General features: G+C 38.7%; 2 protein-coding genes across 2 annotated transcripts; both read left to right on the top strand.

Moving 5' to 3' along the window:
• The first annotated feature begins 3,492 nt into the window (after positions 1-3,492).
• On the top strand, positions 3,493-6,964 carry LOC116728569 (collagenase 3-like). The gene is made up of 10 exons (XM_032576787.1): positions 3,493-3,683; positions 3,762-4,009; positions 4,098-4,246; positions 4,474-4,602; positions 4,701-4,862; positions 5,009-5,606; positions 5,717-5,850; positions 5,938-6,100; positions 6,207-6,304; positions 6,665-6,964. Exons 1-10 carry the CDS (start codon positions 3,585-3,587, stop codon positions 6,766-6,768), a joined length of 1,884 nt encoding a protein of 627 aa, XP_032432678.1. The 5' UTR covers positions 3,493-3,584; the 3' UTR covers positions 6,769-6,964.
• A 2,465-nt stretch (positions 6,965-9,429) lies between these two features.
• Positions 9,430-17,991, top strand: acat1 (acetyl-CoA acetyltransferase 1). Its single transcript, XM_032576792.1, has 12 exons — positions 9,430-9,564; positions 11,741-11,788; positions 11,912-12,029; positions 12,527-12,622; positions 13,124-13,224; positions 13,386-13,529; positions 13,606-13,756; positions 13,840-13,935; positions 14,509-14,622; positions 14,709-14,773; positions 15,324-15,481; positions 15,984-17,991. The coding sequence occupies exons 1-12, from the start codon at positions 9,514-9,516 to the stop codon at positions 16,102-16,104; spliced, it is 1,263 nt and encodes a 420-aa protein (XP_032432683.1). The 5' UTR covers positions 9,430-9,513; the 3' UTR covers positions 16,105-17,991.
• Positions 17,992-18,797: the final 806 nt, after the last annotated feature.

The following is an 18,797-nucleotide window of genomic DNA, read 5'->3' as shown; positions in this document are numbered from 1 at the left end:
AACAACATCCCAAGTTAGTCCATGTTTTTCTAAATTGTTTCCAAAACGCTTGTTTGTTCTTTCAGTCAGCTAAATTGTATCTCACAGCAACAGGTGGGGGAGGGTTGCACTACTCAGCTGGAAGAAGCTTTTGGTTGCACTCGCTTATATGCTGTGTTATTACAGGTAATTTAACCAGCAGAAACAGAGAGAAAATGTTTCTGGTTTTATGGTGTTTCTCTCTTGTTGGGGTGAATAAATGGGGATGGGTTCTGCAATCAGGACTCATCTGATTACACAACCACAGAAACCACAAGAAACACGTTTAATTGTCAAATTACAAGCTGCAGAGCTGAGACTGGCTGACTTCAGGTTATGGTCTCGTTCAGCTTTACGTTGATGCCAGAGTATTCAGCTTGTCACAGTAAATTAAGCCTGTACCAGCGTCCAGATCCTGTGCATGCATGCTGTGTATGTAAGATTGCATAACTTTGCTCGACTGAGGGGAAGGAATGTGGCAATTTTTTCATGGTGGCTCTGAAGAAAAAGTTAGGTAAACAATGCCGTGGGGAGTTTTATTTAGATTTTCCACTCTGAGATCATTCCTACTGCTGGTTACAGTAGGTACCTTATTTACATGTAAATCTTCAAATAAGAAAGACAATCAAGAAATGGTAAATATCAAAGAATGGAGAAAAAGAAATGAACACTTTTGTAATTATTTAGATTTTTTTTTTTTTTACTCTGTTTTTGATTTTTTTTTCTGTTTTCTGTTGTACGTTTTCTAAACAGGTTGTTGTTGAAAATGAGAATTTGTTAAACAAACATGATCTTTAGATTTGTGGGAAAAAAGAGAAAACCTTTTTCTTCACACAATTACGTGTTTATGTCTTTTGTGCCACTTTGTGTTGGTACAATCACAATAAAATAAACTGAGGTTTGTTGCACTGTGATGAAATATGATAAAGTTCCAGAATATTGAATATGCTAATATACTGTGTGTTTCAATGTCGCAGGCAGACCAACTAAAAAATATATAAATACATTTCTTACATTTTAAATCCAGAAGAAGGGTAAATATATGATAGAGATGTCCAGGAAGATGATCTGATTCCCCGTAACACAGACATAACAAAGTCTATATTATGAGAAAGACATAACAAAGAGTGAGGAAGATTCTCTGTAAGGAAAACATATCAAAAAGAAGAAGCTGGTCTGAAAATTCATCACATATTTCAGCATTGTGAGGTTTTGGATCTTATTTATCTTTCACAAATATTTATTTGAAGAACTGGGATTTTTATGAGATGTTAATATTAGCATGTCGGTTTGATACTGAATGATGCATGAATGCAAATTTGTGCTTTACGGTTTTTGTTACCTTTTTAAAACTTTTTCTGTTTTAAAATCACTTTTATGGGTCTGAAACCCATTGAGGTGGAAAACTATTTTTTGGTTTGGAGGTTGGTGTGAGGACTAAAATATGAATTTGGTTTGTGAGGGTTTGAATTACACTACGTTTACACTAAATTTAATGATGAAACTTGACTTAATGTCGTGTTTTGATTGTTGATTCTATGTTGCATTGTGTTTCTGTGTTTGATATGATGTAAAGCACTTTGAAATGCCTTGCTGCTGAAATGTGCTATACAAATAAAATTTGATTGATTGATTCATACGCAAGTAAAATTAACTCAAAACAATCTCCTAATAAAGATAGGGATACAAACTAGTAAATGTTAGTACATTTGTGCGTGTGTGTGTGGTATTAACTCTCCGTTGGTTATTGTTGTTCTGGATGTTAAAGGTCAGAGGGTAAACAGTTTCCAATGCTTTTTTTGCAGTTTCAGGAATGATGATTCAGACGGTCATACTTCCACTATTCGCACGACACAATCAGTTTGTCACAGCAATTCATTATATTTTAGTGTGTTCTGTCGTCTCTCTTTACGTACATGCAGTGCATTTCTTTCTGTCATGACACACTCATAAACATGTCGGGGAAATTAGCAATCTAGTGCCTTGACCAACACAGCTTCACCCAGTCTTGTGGAGCCATGATTTCGATTCAAATACATGCTTTTATTTAAATTACTCCAGATATCTCATCAATAAAACGCATAGGTTTACGTTTTGTACATCTTGTTGTGATTCAAAACATCAGGTGTTCGTGTAATTATATTAATCCTACAATTAGTCATATTTTCTTTACGTTTAAGTGTTGAACAAAAGAAAAACAGCTGAATAATGTTGTGTGGGAGGGGTATTTCTCCGTGTGGATCTACTTCCTGATATCATAACCACAACATATTTAGTCATGATTGATGACGAATGAGTAGTGGGGCTAAAATAAGACGCTAAGACACAACCGATAGATAGACGAAAGTTTCATCACTTCATCAAAACTAGTCAAAGATATGACAGATTTTGTTGTAGACCACAGAAGATGTACGTGTCACAGCAGCACGAATGTCTGTCAGTTCATTGGGTTGCAGTTTCAACACAGCGTATTTACGTGTGTTGTTCAATCAGAACTGAGACGTTTTACACAATGAAGACGGTTCTGCCCCTCCCGGTGCCCACTGTTATGAAACAGTAACCACAATGCAGTCTGGGACAAAAGGATTGCGGTGTTACAATGGGATGTTCTTTCGTGATACAGGATTTTATGACGTATTGATGGAAACCCCAGTTAAATAGTGATAACTGGAGAGAACTTTGCTAAACCTTAATTATTTTGTGCACACTGTACCCAGATAGCACACAGTGCCTTACAGCATACATTCATATTATATCTTTTTCAGGTTGCAGCAGTTGCACTACAATCATAAGGACTCAAATTGCGGTTTGACTTATGGTAAACTTTAAAATGTGTAGACAGTAGGGCTGCTTTTGTTCACGGCATGACCCAGCTTGTACAGATTAGCACTCCGACTCCATCAGTAACTTTTCGGCAGAGCCAGGAGCCTCAGGGCTGGAGTAGACTTTTGTGAGTGAAGATCTTTGGATTCCCGGCATCGACCTGCATGGAGCAGACGATTAAAAGAGCACCTGACACAAAGACAGGCTTTTGTGATGCATTAATGTTGTGTTTCCAGGTTAGCATGTCAACAGTGCAAAACATATTACAAAACAACAGGGTGTTCAAGGAAGGGCAAACAGAGGTCAATGTAACGTAGCTATGGAGGCGATGCCTTTGGTATAAATAATCTGTGATTTTAATTAGAAACATATTCAAATACAAACTAAAATCAAAGTAAAAAGTATTCAAGTCATCAATATCAATATTTAAAGGAAATATATACAGTACAAATTACTGGCTGTTTCACAATACTATTTAACTGACTTAATTATGGCATTATATTTACTTCAGCAATCAGTCTTGTCATGCCTCTGTCATTTGACGTCTTGTCCTAATTACACTGGTTTTTTTCTGGACTTATCTTCCTCTCCTCTGATCCAATGATCCCTTTTCATCCATGCAATGTTTCCCGTGTCTCTGTCCCAAGAGGATGGTTGCTTAACCTGCCTACTCTCCAAACCATCCACCCTATATAACAGCTGACTCCAGTGGGTATCACTATGAACCAGCTCAGGAAAGAAGGATGAAGTCTCTTGGTGTCTACGTGCTACTAAGCTTTGCAGCCGCAGTCTGCTGTGTGCCTGTCTCCAAAGTAACAGTGCAAGATGAAAGTTTTGCAAAGGTATGTTTTGTTTTCTGTCCTGAACAATTCCTTAAGTTTCATTGACTTCACATTGAGTTGTGCTGTCTCCTTTAACAGGGTTACCTGAAGAGATTCTTCAACCTGACAGAGGAGAAAGAGCCGTTATCTCGGAAAGGAGCCAACCCAATGAGCAAGAAGCTGAGTGAGATGCAGAAATTCTTTGGTCTCCGGATAACGGGGACTCTGGATAACAACACCCTGGAGGTGATGAAGAAACCCCGCTGTGGAGTCGCAGATGAAAACATTGCCCGATATTCGACTTTTGGAGACGGCCTCAAATGGAAAAAAAACACCATCACATACAGGTGGATGGTCTGAAGAGGACCTGTACAGTAAAATATGTCATACCCAGCTATGGTACTGATGTGGTTGACTGTTGTTTTTGTAAAACAGGTTTGTGAATTATACCCCCGACATGTCTCAGGCAGAGGTGGATGACTCCATTCGAAGAGCTCTAGAGGTTTGGGCCAAAGTCACTCCTCTGAGGTTCACAAAACTTACCAGTGGCACGGCTGACATCATGATCTCCTTTGCTCGTCGATGTGAGTGGAAGCAAATTTTCTTGTAGAGTCTCACAGGGAGTAAAATTGCATCCTTAGTGGCTCCATCAAAAGGGAGAAACTAAAACAGCAAAAGTTCTTTGCAGACTTTGCTGTGTACTACTATTCACAACAACGATTCAGTCACTTCATTGTTGAAACATTAAACATGTTTGAAAAGGTTGTATCGAACAAGGTTTGCAAACTAATCAGACACTTTTTGCAAACAGCACACGGTGATAATTACCCCTTTGATGGGCCTGGCAGTACTCTTGCCCACGCCTTTGCTCCTTCTCCTGACATCGGAGGAGACGCTCACTTTGACGACGATGAGACCTTCACATTTCGTTCAAGCAAAGGTAAGTCGGTCATTTATACATTATTTTGGGAAGGGATTTTGTTTTCTTTGTAGAAATTGGCCAAGATGACCGTTTCATTATGTACTTTTCTGCTTTAGGCTACGTCCTCTTCCTGGTTGCTGCCCATGAGTTCGGCCACTCTCTGGGCTTGTCCCACTCTGACAATCGCGCTGCTCTCATGTACCCTCTGTACTCATACAAAGACCCCAACACCTTTGTTCTGCCCCAAGATGATGTCAGAGGCATCCAGTCGCTTTATGGTTAGTGCTTAAACAATTACATCTCTGGGGAAAGTTCAAACCATTGTTAAGAATCTTGTAAAAAAAAAAAAAAAGATGCTGATTATACCTTATTCTGTGAACAAGAAATTATGAATTTAAATTGTGCTGAAATTTTTCACCTCTAGGTTCAAATCCTTCTGGAGTTACCACAATAACTACAACAGGTTCAAAACCTTCTGGAGGTACCACAGCAACTACAACAGGTTCAAATCCTTCTGGAGTTACCACAGCAACTACAACAGGTTCAAATCCTTCTGGAGGTACCGCAGCAACTACAACAGGTTCAAATCCTTCTGGAGGTACCGCAGCAACTACAACAGGTTCAAATCCTTCTGGAGGTACCGCAGCAACTACAACAGGTTCAAATCCTTCTGGAGGTACCGCAGCAACTACAACAGGTTCAAATCCTTCTGGAGGTACCGCAGCAACTACAACAGGTTCAAATCCTTCTGGAGGTACCGCAGCAACTACAACAGGTTCAAATCCTTCTGGAGGTACCACAGCAACTACAACAGGTTCAAATCCTTCTGGAGGTACCGCAGCAACTACAACAGGTTCAAATCCTTCTGGAGGTACTGCAGCAACTACAACAGGTTCAAAACCTTCTGGAGATCCCACAGCAACTACAACTCAGGCTCCCACCATCCCTGATGTCTGCAGCTCACCTGTGGAGTTTGATGCGGTCACCACCTTGAAAGGAGAAATGTTTTTCTTCAAGGACAGGTATTACACATTCATCCCCCATGGCAAAATGCTGATATCTAAATCAAAACTTTGAAGTTTATTGTTCCTTAGCATTAGCACCTAATGCTTATGTTCATATCTGCTCTCAGCTACTTGTGGCACAGCAGCTCCCAGAGCAGCACGCCCCAAAAAAGTCTTATCTCAAGCTTCTGGCCCAACGCCCCAATGAGCGTTGATGCTGCTTACGAGAACCCAAGGACTGGCAACGTCTTACTTTTCAAAGGTAATATTCCTCCCTAGTCATTCACTGGATCAGTCCTATTTCACATTTAGCATTAGTCATTCTTTGATGCCACTGTTTTGTTTAAAGGTTCTAAAGTATGGGCCTTCTCTGGAACCCAGCTGGTACAGGGCTACCCAAAGTCCCTCTCTGAATTTGGTCTGCCAAGTTTTTTGACAAAAGTCGACGCTGCTTTTCAAGATACTCGGTCTGGAAAAACCTATCTGTTCTGGGGGGGCTACTTCTACTTGACGTGAGTCAGATGTGCACTGATCTCCATTTACAACATGGATCATTTATTTGCCCTGGTTTTATGCATCTATAATTTTTGTTTTATTTTTTTGTTGTTGTTGCTTCAGTTTTGATGAAAGCAGAAAGGCTGTGGAATCATTTTCCTGGGTGAGACAGAAGTTTTCCGGAATGAGCAACAAGGTGGCAGCAGCCACCGAGAAAGAAGGTGAATATAGCATTGGCATTAACATCTAAGGGAATATTAGCTTTACTTTAAATGCTAGCTTGTACAAATGCTCATTTGTCAAGTTTCTGCTCATCAACTGAGCAGAAACTCCTGCTCAATATTGGTCATGATGACCACAATGCCCAATATTTAAACTTTAAACATGACTGACAGGAACCGTTAACTCATTCTGCCATGTCAGCAGTTTTTAGCATTTCAACTTTAATACTAAATATGGACATACAAGGCATCCATCTATGCAGCCATTGGATATACCTGCTTATCCGTACATCGGAGTCGGATGAATTAGGTCTTATTCCCAGGCATCAAAGAGTCTAACCCTTAGTCTCTGTTTTTCAGGTTATGCTCACATCTACAGTGGCCTCTACATGTACATGTATGACCTGTTGAGCGGGAAGTTGCTACGTGTGCTGAAGAACACCTTCCTGCTTGGCTGTAATTAGCTTAAGGCACTTTATTTTGGCATTACGTAGCTTTTCATCTTATCTAAGAATGTATTTAATGTAGAGGTGGTGGAATAAAATTTAGGCATACACTCTTCTGAATTAAAAAAATAACCAAAAAAAAAATGTTATCATTTAGATGGAGCTGAAAACATTATTTGTCCAATGAATGTGTGAATAAAGAATCAGCATTCAACATTTTATGGTCATGTTTTCTTTTCACAAGAACATTCCTACATTTTTATTTAGGGGTATCAGCAGAGTGAGCTAAAAGCAAATACAAACCATTTCATTTGTAAAAAATTAAAGTAAAATATATCCTTTTTCTTCCACTTGACAACATCGCACTACTTTGCGTTGGTGTTTCACAGAAATTTCCAATAAAACACCCACAAGATTAGAAATCTGACACGGATCAAGATGAAGACAGATGTTTGAGAAGCACTGCCGTGTATGTACAAGTCTTCGTCATGTTCACCAATGTGCAGCTGGTAAATGACGAAATGATGGAAATATAAGATGTGATGCCTTCCAAAGAATTCAGTGCCAGTTTGAACTGTTTTAGGTAAATATCAAATGAGTCAACAGATGAAACAACGGTGTCAGCAGAAAGGTTCTGTCACATTTTTTGGTCTCACAGCTCCCTCTGTACTTCACTCCAAAGCATTTCTCTTTCCCTAGATCGGTGGAGGCGTCCCCACAAGAAAAAGGTGTTTTTTTGTCTTAATCGCAAAAAAACACCTTTTTTTTGTTTTAATCACAAGCTTAAAAAAAAGTGAAAGTTGCTGCTCAAAAAGAAGGAAATACCATAATCTTAAATTACTGCTGTTTTCTAAACAGGGCAATCCTGAAAATTATTGACTATTATTAACAACTGGAGACTATAATTTTTTCCCAATTCCAACTAACTTTGGCTACCCCAAACCCATCCACAGGCATCTGCCTGGGATTGGTCAAACAGTGGATGCTGCTTTTGAGAACAGAGGTAAATGCTCGGTTAAAGGTCAGTCACTCTGGCAAAATCATGCAGTGGCTCAACACAATGTCAATGATGCGTCTGACCCTTTCTAGGTCACCTGTACTTTCCCTCCGGCTCAAGACAAACAGAATACCACTACCAACGAAGAAGAGCCCATAACACTCTGATGAACTACTTATAGCTGGGTTGTTGAGCCCCTGTTCTGTATTTCACTCAGGATTTTAAAGGTTGAGACACATGGTAAAAACTGATTGTTTCCGCGCACTAGAAAATCGCATTTTCTTTGGTTTGTTTGGAGAGAAGATGAGAAAAAATGTCTGCATGTCTTTTGCTAAATATACAATAATGCTGTAAATCATGCAGTGGACAAAAATACCATTACAATTCTTTTTTTGGGAAGATTGTTTTGGTATAGAAACTACCAATGTAGTAGAAAAAAAAAAGATTTAATAGAACAGGGCTTGGGAGCCACAAGTGACTCTTTGTAGCTTCAAAATGGGGTTTTAATAACTTTGGCTAAAAATGATAAAGAACCAGTTGATGTTTTTAAACATAAAATAATAAAAGATGCCATTTTTAAAAATGTTTTTTCATGTAATAATTGCAATGAATCTCCATTACAGATAATTGCCATTAATATTTTTTATAGGTTGACAAAAATTTTTTTTTTACATAATTTTCCACAAATATCTACAACCCAAAGGAGACAATGTGTATATTGTCTTTGTTTTATTTTTACTTTAGAACATAAAATCAGAAATAAAATGATTGGTTTTACAAATGACAGCTGTTGTAGAAATAGAAAATTAGAGGTTCAATCAATCAATCAATCAAATTTCATTTGTACAGCACATTTCACCAACAAGACAACAAACAAAAACACAAAGTCATGCAACATAGAGTCAACAATCAAAACATGACATTAAGTCAAGCGCCATCGTTAAATTCATAATTGATTACGTTTCAAATACAACTCTAAACAGGTGGGTTTATAGTCGAGGTTTAAAGGAAGTCAGTGTTTCAGCTGTTTTACAGTTTTCTGAAAGTTTGTTCCAGATTTGTGGTGCAAGCTGAATGCTGCTTCTCTTTTTTGTCTTTTTTCGAAGGGTCATGTAACATTTACGGCTCTAAAAGAGTTTTAGTTAGTTGGACTGAGGGAAAAACTTACTCTTTGGATCATGAAAGTTGTAAACCTCTGGAATAGAAAAACACCACACAGGTGCCCACCTGTAAATTGCTGAATAAGGTCTTCTTGACAAAAAAAACAACCAAACAACAACAAAACAACAACAAAAAAACCACAATAAGCCTGGCAACATCTAAGAAAAAATGGGATTTTCCTCATTAAAAAATCTTGGGGGGAAAAAAAAAGCCTGCAGAGCTGACGAATTGGGCTTCTCATAAAAAGCTTGCGGAAGAGTTCACCTGAAAACCAAAATAAAATATAAGCAATTATATTGTGTATGTTTCAGTAAAATGGAGCCACTATTTCTCATCTTGTCTCTTTTTATTTCTTTTCATTCTTTTGTTTCCTTCGTAAAATATCTAACTGAACAGCAACAGTGTGTCGATATGTGTCCAATATGAACAGCGATTCTAAATGCCGAGAAACAAACTGTGATTAAACTACAACAACCATAATGCCAAGCAACTGATGACGTCTTCGAAACACACCCCTCTCTGTACAGGCTGGTGTTTTCTTAACCCTTTGCAGTGCGCTGCTTGAAGGTGAAACTCTCCTGCTTTGTTTTGTCTTAGAGGCTAAAATGTCCCCCGGCAGACTGTTAACCGTGCAGGCTCGGACGTGTAGGCGCCTGGTAAGTCACAGTGTGAGAATGACGGTAAAGTTTAGCGCATATTAGCCAAAAATAAAGTCATTTTAGCACCTCTATGGCAACAGAAGGCCGTAACTTGGAGCAGCTGTGCTAAGTGTTTACTGTTTGAGAAGCGTCCTTGGCCAAACTTTGACAGTCTGACAGCAGCAGAGAGGGTCATTGTGTTATTTGGGTTCACCGTGAATCATAGCACTCATAAAAACAACAAATAAGTAAACTGCCACTGTCCACTTACTTAGCATGAAACTTAGCATTACTTTGCAATGGGGCTGCAGAGCTGCTTTTTCTTGTATGTAGTTTCTGCTGCTAGCTTTATGGCACAGCCGTCATGCATTTTATCCAAAGCTACAGCATTGCTTCTATTAATAAGTTTTGACCTCAGTAATACAACGGGTAAAGTTGGAGTGCCATTCTAAGCTTCCCGTGTGGCTCTTGACAAAGGAATATTTCATAGTATTTAGTAAATCTGGATCACCTTTTACCCACTCTGGCCCCAGATTACAGGTGAAGAATGGTACAAATTTGACCCGCCAGAAAATGTGATTTAAATTGTGCTAGAGGATTACAGAGATAAATCTTAGGTGCCAGGTTTCCCGCGGTTCATCAATTTAAAAATAAAGCCGTAATTGATATTAAAATGTTAACATGTCGTAAATTGGATTTAATTGTTGTAATTCGTCTCAAATATTAAAATAACTTGACTTTTTTTTTTTTTTTATGGTTTACTTAATGCCTTTCGTTGTAACGTCACGCGATCCCGATAGCGGAACCAATAAAAGCGATGTTGTTGCGGGCGGGACTCTCAGAGCCGATGCACATCGCTCTTGTAGCAGGAGCAGTGATTGTTTTTATCCAGGACCAGATGGGAAAGTGTAAATTCAACGAAAATTGGCTGTTCAACCAAAATTTTTCAACATGGCTGCGACCGGTACCAGCGAATATGTACGTAGCACGTTGTATTTTGTGCAAGAAATTTTTCAAACTCGGAACGATGGGAATCAAGGCAGTGGAGTCGCACATGCGAAGCATGAGACACAAAAGGGCAAAATCAAGCTGCCAACAAACAGAAAGTTTTTCCCAGTTCTGTTCCACTCTCGTCTCTCCAGCCCCGATATCAACAACCGAGACAGCAGCGCCACATTTCCGGACATTGTTCGGCGTCACGCCTACTCTGAAAACAGAGGTATTGTGAGAAAACTCCAGTCATAAAAGTAAAAAGAATGAGTTAGAGACGTGTTCCGTGAAATGTTTTCAGATTCTGATATTGCCCATTCGTTTGCATGCAGAGACGGCCTCCAGCAGCAAGTTTGTATTAGTCCCATACATTGGAGCGCGCACTATGTAGTCCTCGACTCAGATGTCCTGGGTTCGATTCCCGGTGTCGGCCCATTTGCTGCACGTCTTCCCCTTCTGTTTGTTTACTGCTCAATAAAGGCGATTTGAGCCCAAAAACAAAACGTGGAAAATTCAGAGCAACTTGTTGCGGATTTAAAGAAACACACACTTGTTTTTATGTTTGAGACCCTGAACAAGTCCACAAAAACAAAATAAATGGTACAGCACAAAGTATTTGCATTTTTTAATCATTTTACTTTCGGTTTTTTTTTGTATCATAAGATGAGATTTCTACACCAATTTTTAGTCAAAGACAGACTTTAGTGCAGCCAAACCAGCTATAAATAAATTTTATTTAGCCTGACCAAATAAAGCGTTTGTTTTCAGAGACCCAAATCTTGTTATAGCTGAGAATAGACTAAATTTTCTATCATCTTCTTAACCTTGCAACGGTGTCCTAAAAGAATTTGCAAACTCGATGTTTTTTTTTTATTAGCTCCTTTTTAAGTTTAGCTCAACATCACTTTTCTAAAAAAAAAATCTGATTACTTTGCTTTTAAGTAAAAATATTGCATAATTAGTTAATTTTTGAGCAGTATTTTTTTGTGATTTTGGATTTTATAATGTTGTTTTTGTTTTGTTTTTTTATCACTATTTTGGCTTATCTGACAAAAAGTTCGCACATGTCCCAAGTCGCCTTAGTTCACCTGAGTAAAGCCTTAGAGCAGCCATTTTTTATGTTTGCAACCTCACTTTTACAAAACAAGTCTTCAAATGCATCCTTGTTTGAATTGTCATATTTTCTACGGTCTTGTCATTGTAGGCTCACAGTTACTTTGCCAGAACCTACACATCACGGCCTTCGCTTAATGTAAGTACCCCTATAAGCATCGTAAACAAGTTGTGTTTGGATCACATTTTTAACATAAAACTGTCTGTCAGTTTTATGTAAAAAAAAAAAAAAGAACAAAACAAAAAAATCGCATGTTTACAGGAAGTCGTCATCGTCAGCGCGGTGCGAACTCCAATGGGCTCCTTCAGAGGCAGCCTGGCAGCAGTTCCTGCCACCAAACTGGGCTCTGTTGCTATTAAAGGAGCCATAGAGAAAGCAGGTGTGTCCACACAGTTGGTTCCGTCTAAAGCCTGATTTAACATGCGTTTGTGAGAGGTTTGCTAAAAATCTTTGTAAACGAACGGGGATCATTACTATGACAAAAACAAAAAAAGTTAATTTTTTGTTACCTGACCAAACATTTGGATTATAAACATTTGCTCGTTTAGTTCAAGTCAAGTCAGATGACTACAAGCGGCATTAGCATTCTGTGCGTTGTTTTAAATATGTAACAGATGTTTTACTGTAACATCTGTCTCCCTTTGCTTTTAATCTAAATGACAAGCAATAAAGAACACTGTTTTACATCTTTGTAAATTATTGTTCCCCAACAGAAAGCAGAACCGATTAAAATCTATATGGGTAGGTCTAAGCTTTACCAGAATAGGAGAATGAAAGTTTGCGCCAAAATTTGGTGCATGTTTTTTGTTTTTATTTTAAAGTGAAACAAAGATTACTCAATTGAAACAAGATGATGAGTTGACTTTGTTTCCTTAGGAATTTCTCCTGAAGAGGTGAAGGAAGTTTACATGGGCAACGTGCTTCAGGCGGCGGAGGGTCAGGCTCCCACACGACAGGCCCTGCTGGGGGCAGGTAAGGTCATGTTGGTGCTTTTCTTATAAAACTAAGAACAAAATTAAAGTGAAGGAGAAAAAAGACTTCAGTTATTTTTAATAACTGTCCAGTTTAGATGTTGAAATTGTGCCCTTACTCTGCAGTATTTTTTTTTTTGTCAAATTTTATATAGTTTCTATTTTTATCATTGCGATACATCCCGATAAGTTAGATTACAGTAAATATAGCTTTTCATGTTGCTCAATGTTTTTGTTCTTTTACCGAAACTTGCTCAGTTAAAAAAAAGTACTTGCCTCTGACTTACACAGCCTCGGTGTAGTTAAATGATAAATAAGGTGGATACAAGAAAAAAAAATACAGGATATCCCAAATCTGTTTATTCACTTTTCATTTTTTAAATGTATTTTTGAAGTATCGGATCAGGTACAGATATCGACCAATATCAAAATCAAAGGACACACCACTAGTTGAGTTTATTAAGCTGATGGAAATTAAAAATTTTTCATGTTTTTGTTCCAGGTTTGACAATTGGTACACCGGCAACAACCATCAACAAAGTGTGTGCTTCTGGGATGAAGTCCATCATGTTGGCGGCACAGAGTCTAATGTGTGGACATCAGGTAAGACAAGTGAGGCTAAAAGCAACAAAGTCCACTTTTACCACATTTTCTTTTTGTTTTGTTTGTTTTCTTTAGAGCTTCAGCTTCACTATCTAATGTTCTGCAACAAGATTGTGAGTCCTTTGCAGACTTTCAGAATAAAAACGTGTGTGTGTGTTCAGGATGTTATGGTGGCAGGAGGCATGGAGAGCATGTCCAACGTGCCGTACGTCATGGCCAGAGAGACACCACCCTACGGAGGCGTGAGGATGGAGGACCTCATTGTCAAGGACGGCCTCACAGACGTCTACAACAAGTTCCACATGGTAAATGTTGGAGCAAAGTCGTCTCAATCTGTGGTTTTTCGCAGCACCACAACACTGCCGTGTGCTACTTCCACAGGGCAACTGTGCAGAGAACACGGCGAAGCAGTGCAAGATCAGCAGAGAGGAGCAGGACGCCTACGCCATCAGCTCCTACAGCCGCAGCAAAGCAGCGCACGAGTCCGGCGTGCTGGCCAAGGAGATCGTCCCAGTCAGCATTCCACAGAGAGGTGCAGGAGCGCCCAGAGAGCGCTGCTCTCGGCAGGATGTGGCGGTTAAGTTCCACTGGGCTGATGTTTCTGTGGTCCTGTAGGGAAACCAGACGTGCTGGTGTCCGAGGACGAGGAGTGGAGGAGGGTGGACTTCAGCAAAGTGCCCAAACTGAAGGCAGTCTTCCAGAAAGAGAACGGTAAAGATCATAACCGATATGTGTATAGGCAGAACAGGCCTGATTTTGGCTGACTGGTTAATATTCAGACTGCTGATCAGTTGGACTTCATTCATTTAAAGCTGCAGTATGTAACCTCTATAAAAAAATATTTTTTTACATATTTGTAAAATCAGAGTCAGGACCTGGGTGTTAGCACTGTCAGTCATGTATGTGTGTGTGCCTCTCCAATACAGCTTCTCTCTATCAGCAGAGCCTGTTGTGGATGCCAAGGCTAGTTAGCATGGCTTCCTGTTACAGGAAATGGAGATGGTTTTTCCTGTAACAGTAAGTTGTTTTTCTGTTACAAGCTCATTTAGCAGTGCGTTCACAAAGTTGACTGGCAGCTCTAAGTCCCTCCTCCTGGTTCTGATTGGTTGTCGACTGGGAGCAGTGCATTTCTTCAGACGGCAATAGCAGGGAGTAGCAAAATTTTTCCACAGATTCTTTGTCTCATCCTGTCACAACATAAGGATAATTTTAGCAACTAAGAAAAAAAACATATTTTTAGAAAAGCTACATACTGAAGCTTTAATAAGTCCTGCTTCTTTTCAGGCACGGTGACGGCAGCTAACGCCAGCACACTGAACGACGGAGCAGCCGCTCTCGTTCTGATGACGGCAGACGCCGCAAAGAGACTCAATGTCACGCCCCTGGCCAGGATCGTCTGTAGGTGCCAAACGCAGCGAGTTGAAGGGATTATCCATCGAACTCGCAGCTCTGATGATCCACGATTTATTCTTCTTGCTTCATAGCTTTCGCTGATGCGGCTGTCGCACCCATTGACTTCCCCATCGCTCCGGCGTACGCTGTCCCAAAGGTGGGTGGAAGGTGGAGTTAGCTAATCTCATTTTCTAGTGCATTCATTCCAGTATTTAAGCGCGACCGTTCTTTTTGAACGGTTTACGACCTCAAAGTCTGCATGAGCAGAAGAAGAACGTAGCAATCAAACAGCAGCGCACTGTTTATGTTAGTAATGATGGACGCCGCCTTCTGTGGTTCGATTTTTAAAGTTATTGACCAACAGGAGCCAACAGCATCGTCACAAGATCATAGCAAGATGAAGGAAGCCAAGAAAATGATTTGATTTATTTCAAACAGGCTTTTAAAAATAAGAAAACATTTGATTTTATTGATTGATGACTTGGATCAAATTTAACTGTTTGCATTTGAGATTAAATTTGTTCAAACGATTGGATAGAATTGCCTTTTATATTTCTATACGTAAACTGGATGTTTATGTATTCACTGTAAATCTGTACTAAATAGACAAACTTGCAAAAGAGAACATGATTTGTCAGATTCAAAATTAAACTGAGAGAAAAATCATTATGCAACTTTATACAGAAAATGTACTCCTGTGGTTGCAGGTTCTGGACGCAGCTGGCCTGAAGAAGGAGGACATCGCCATGTGGGAGATCAACGAAGCCTTCAGCGTGGTCGTGCTGGCCAACATCAAAATGCTCGACATCGACCCGGCAAAAGTCAACGTCAACGGAGGAGCTGTGTCTTTGGGACACCCAATTGGGTAAGAGGTCAAACAGAAAAGTGCAACGGTGGGGATGGTGATCCAGAATGTGTACAAGACAGTAAACCAGCTAATGGTTCTACAGAACACCAACCTTAGGATCTGTTCACCTTCTGTTGATATGTTTATATTGTAAAGGAGGAGAAACTGATGAGATCATTCTCATCATCAGACAGCTAAATCATCCTGATAGTTTTATATCCCATCCACAGTTTCCAGAATGGAACATTTTTAATTGTGTTTGGGTTTTTTTGTTTTTTTATGGCAACTTAATTGTCATGTTTTGATGTCACCACAAGATGGCAGTATTGTACCAACTCGTTAGCCTGGAGTTCTGCTTTTCATTCAAAATACGATGACGGCTTCTGTTAAACTCTCAAACTTGCTGATCAAAGAAGGAACTTTTTGTCTATTTTTGATAATCAAACCTTTTGAGACTGAAGAAAACGTCTTCCTTTTGCATTTACAAAACCAGCAAACCTAACCTGCTTGAATTTTTCAGGATGTCTGGGGCGAGGATCGTGGGTCACATGGTGCACAACCTGAAGTCTGGTCAGTACGGACTCGCAGGAATCTGCAACGGAGGAGGCGGAGCGTCTTCCATCCTCATCCAGAAGTTGTAGGAAAACAAGCTGAGCGTTTTTCCTGCTTTTACATCGTGTGGTTGCCGGTTGCTCCAAGTGGTTAGGACATCAATGTGACTGTAAAGAGTCCATTTGTTACAACTTTAGTTCCAGGGGCCTTAATCAAACAAAACGTAACACTCTGATATTGTCATGACTCCAACGTTCCAAACACTCCCTTGTTTGATGGAATGTCTTGTCAAAATCACATATTAATATTTAAGCTGTGAAAGGATGTGATTAAATAGTTTTTCAAAGTGCTGTGTGGTTATTGACTGCAGTGCTGGTTTAACCTTCAAGAAGAAACTTAAAGGTACTCATGATGTAATTCATAAGCCTGCCACTAGAGGCTGCAGTGAGTTTTTTTTTTTTACACGTTTCAGCTAATTATGTGCCAGAGACGAAGCAGTTTGGATGGAACATAAAACGAGAAGATGTGATCAAATTGGTTCTCAACAGAAAAGAGGAATGAAAATGTAAGGTTGTTTTTAAAAGTTTTTTTTATTTGCAAGCTCAAATATGTAAGTATAAACTGTTGTACCAACCTGATTCCATTACATAAGTAACTTGCCTTCCTGTGAGAAAGTATTAAGTTGAATTGTTTGACATCTGGGTCCATTTGTGATGTATGGAGTCAGTAACAAAACCAAAGAATAAATCCTCCTAGAACAGAAGTAACAAACTACCTAGAAATGAGTCTAAAGTACAATATTTCCCCTTGAAATGTAGTGGAATGAAAATCATAAGTTGCCTGAAAAATAAACGGTCAAATTAAAGATACTCAACAAAAGTGTAATTAAGTACAGTATTCAAGTAAATACTGTCCACCGCTTGGTTTCACACAGTCATGACTTTCTTTGCTTGTTACAGTCAAGTTTATTTGTGTAGCACATTTCATCAGCATGACAACTTATTGCTTGCTTCATAAGTTGTCACTTATGAAGCAAGCAATAAGCGTTGCACTTTGTTAAATGCCACTAGACTCATCAAGCAAATGCACATCAAACATGTTCATCAGTGTTCCACCTACTCCTAATGAAAGGCAACTCTAAACAGGTGGATTTTGGGCCTTGATGTAAAGGCACTCGGTGGTTTGGTTGTTTTTCAGTTCTCTGGAAGTTTGTTCCAGATCTGTGCTGCATAGCAGCTGAATTCTGCTTCTCCATGTTTGGTTCTGGTTCTGTGGATGCAGAGTAGACTAGAACCAGAAGGCCTGAGTAGTCTGGAAGGTTGATACAACAAATCCTTTATGTATTTGGTGCTAAGCTGTTTGGTGGTTATAAACTAATAGAAGTATTATTTAAGTTTTATTAAGACAGGAAGGCTGGTAACAAACATCAACAAGCCGTTTATAAAAGTATTTTAAAGTCTTCTCTGAGCTACAGTGTAATGATTTTAAAACTGGGATGATGCTCTCTGTTATCTTCTTGGTTTTAGTGAGAACGCGAGCAGCAGCTGTTCATATATGACCATAAACATTATTTGACCATGTTTGGTTGGTTATGGAGCTGATTATTTTTGCTGTTCTGTCATTTGTTGAAATTGTACTTTTAAGAGTTTTTTTTATTATTATTTACTGATCGATTCTTATCTGCTTTCATTCTGTATCTCTTATTATGGATTTTATCTCCTGCAAACTGTTCTGCTTCTAGAAAGTTCTTTATAAATGAAGTTATTATTAATGAATGACCAAATTAATTGAACTTCATGAATCCTTTTGATCGATGACACAGTTGCATAGTTTGCCAATTTTCATTGGCTCGAATCGAATTGGATCGAATTTGAAGTTTGTTGTTGTACTGTAATAACATTTAAGAGTTCAAGAGGTATGAATACTTTAGCAAACCATTGTTTTAATGAATAAAACTGTCTCATGTTAATAATCAGCACCACACCTCAGCTTCAACTGACTATTTAAACATTAAAATAATTGATCTTGATGGCTTGCTATAACACAATTAAGTTTTACTGTGGAAAAAATAAAGTAAATAGAAATGTTGTCTTAGTCTAAAAGGATTAATAAGCCTTTCCAACTTATTGCTACTTTATTTTGTTTGTATAAATGGTTGCTATTAACCCATTAGTATGTTTGCTGACCAGTGTTAACACTATAAGCTGTGCAGTAAAATTCCTTCAGTCTGCAGTCCTGAATTTAATAATTTTCAAAGTAACAGATTCCAAAATATTATCTTTTAGTTTGAGTAATTTTTCATAACATAAAAACTACTCAGTCTTAAATTCAGTAAATACAATGTAAATGAAACAGCAAGAAATAAAAATGGCATCATACATGAAATACATCTTTACTAACAGATCAAAATAAAAAAGACAACTTGTGAGAAAACATAGTTACACTTTATATTTCTTAACTTGCACAGCTAAAACATAGGGAGCAAACGTGATTTAACAATAACAAAAAGCCCTCTGAAGATGCTAGCTGAAACTAGCATCTAGTATCATAAGAAAGTATCATTATCCACATTAAAATGTTTCCCATATGGACTCGGGCTAAGATGCAGCTTATTTACAAAGAAACCATTACACCCAAAGCAACAAGCCAAGTTACAGGCTTCAGAAACAGAAGCCTACATTTTAGGAGACATTTCTTGTGTTGTGATTGGAGTGTTCTACTGCAAGAGGGATTGGCAAAAAATTTAGCCCCAAATTAAATATTTATTTTGCGAACTAAACAT

This window comes from Xiphophorus hellerii, chromosome 11 (genome assembly GCF_003331165.1).
Source record: "Xiphophorus hellerii strain 12219 chromosome 11, Xiphophorus_hellerii-4.1, whole genome shotgun sequence".
NCBI lineage: Eukaryota > Metazoa > Chordata > Actinopteri > Cyprinodontiformes > Poeciliidae > Xiphophorus > Xiphophorus hellerii.
Note: the sequence above shows the minus strand (reverse complement) of the source record. Positions and strands in the feature narration are given on the sequence as shown.

Excerpts from the sequence above, each read along its gene's own strand:
- acat1 (XM_032576792.1), top strand. The coding sequence starts at position 9,514 with ATGTCCCCCGGCAGACTGTTAACCGTGCAGGCTCGGACGTGTAGGCGC. Across the intron at positions 12,030-12,526 it reads AGGAGCCATAGAGAAAGCAG|GAATTTCTCCTGAAGAGGTG; the intron begins GTGTGTCCACAC and ends TTGTTTCCTTAG. Across the intron at positions 14,623-14,708 it reads GCCCCTGGCCAGGATCGTCT|CTTTCGCTGATGCGGCTGTC; the intron begins GTAGGTGCCAAA and ends CTTGCTTCATAG.
- LOC116728569 (XM_032576787.1), top strand. The coding sequence starts at position 3,585 with ATGAAGTCTCTTGGTGTCTACGTGCTACTAAGCTTTGCAGCCGCAGTC. Across the intron at positions 4,603-4,700 it reads CACATTTCGTTCAAGCAAAG|GCTACGTCCTCTTCCTGGTT; the intron begins GTAAGTCGGTCA and ends TTTCTGCTTTAG. Across the intron at positions 6,305-6,664 it reads AGCAGCCACCGAGAAAGAAG|GTTATGCTCACATCTACAGT; the intron begins GTGAATATAGCA and ends TCTGTTTTTCAG.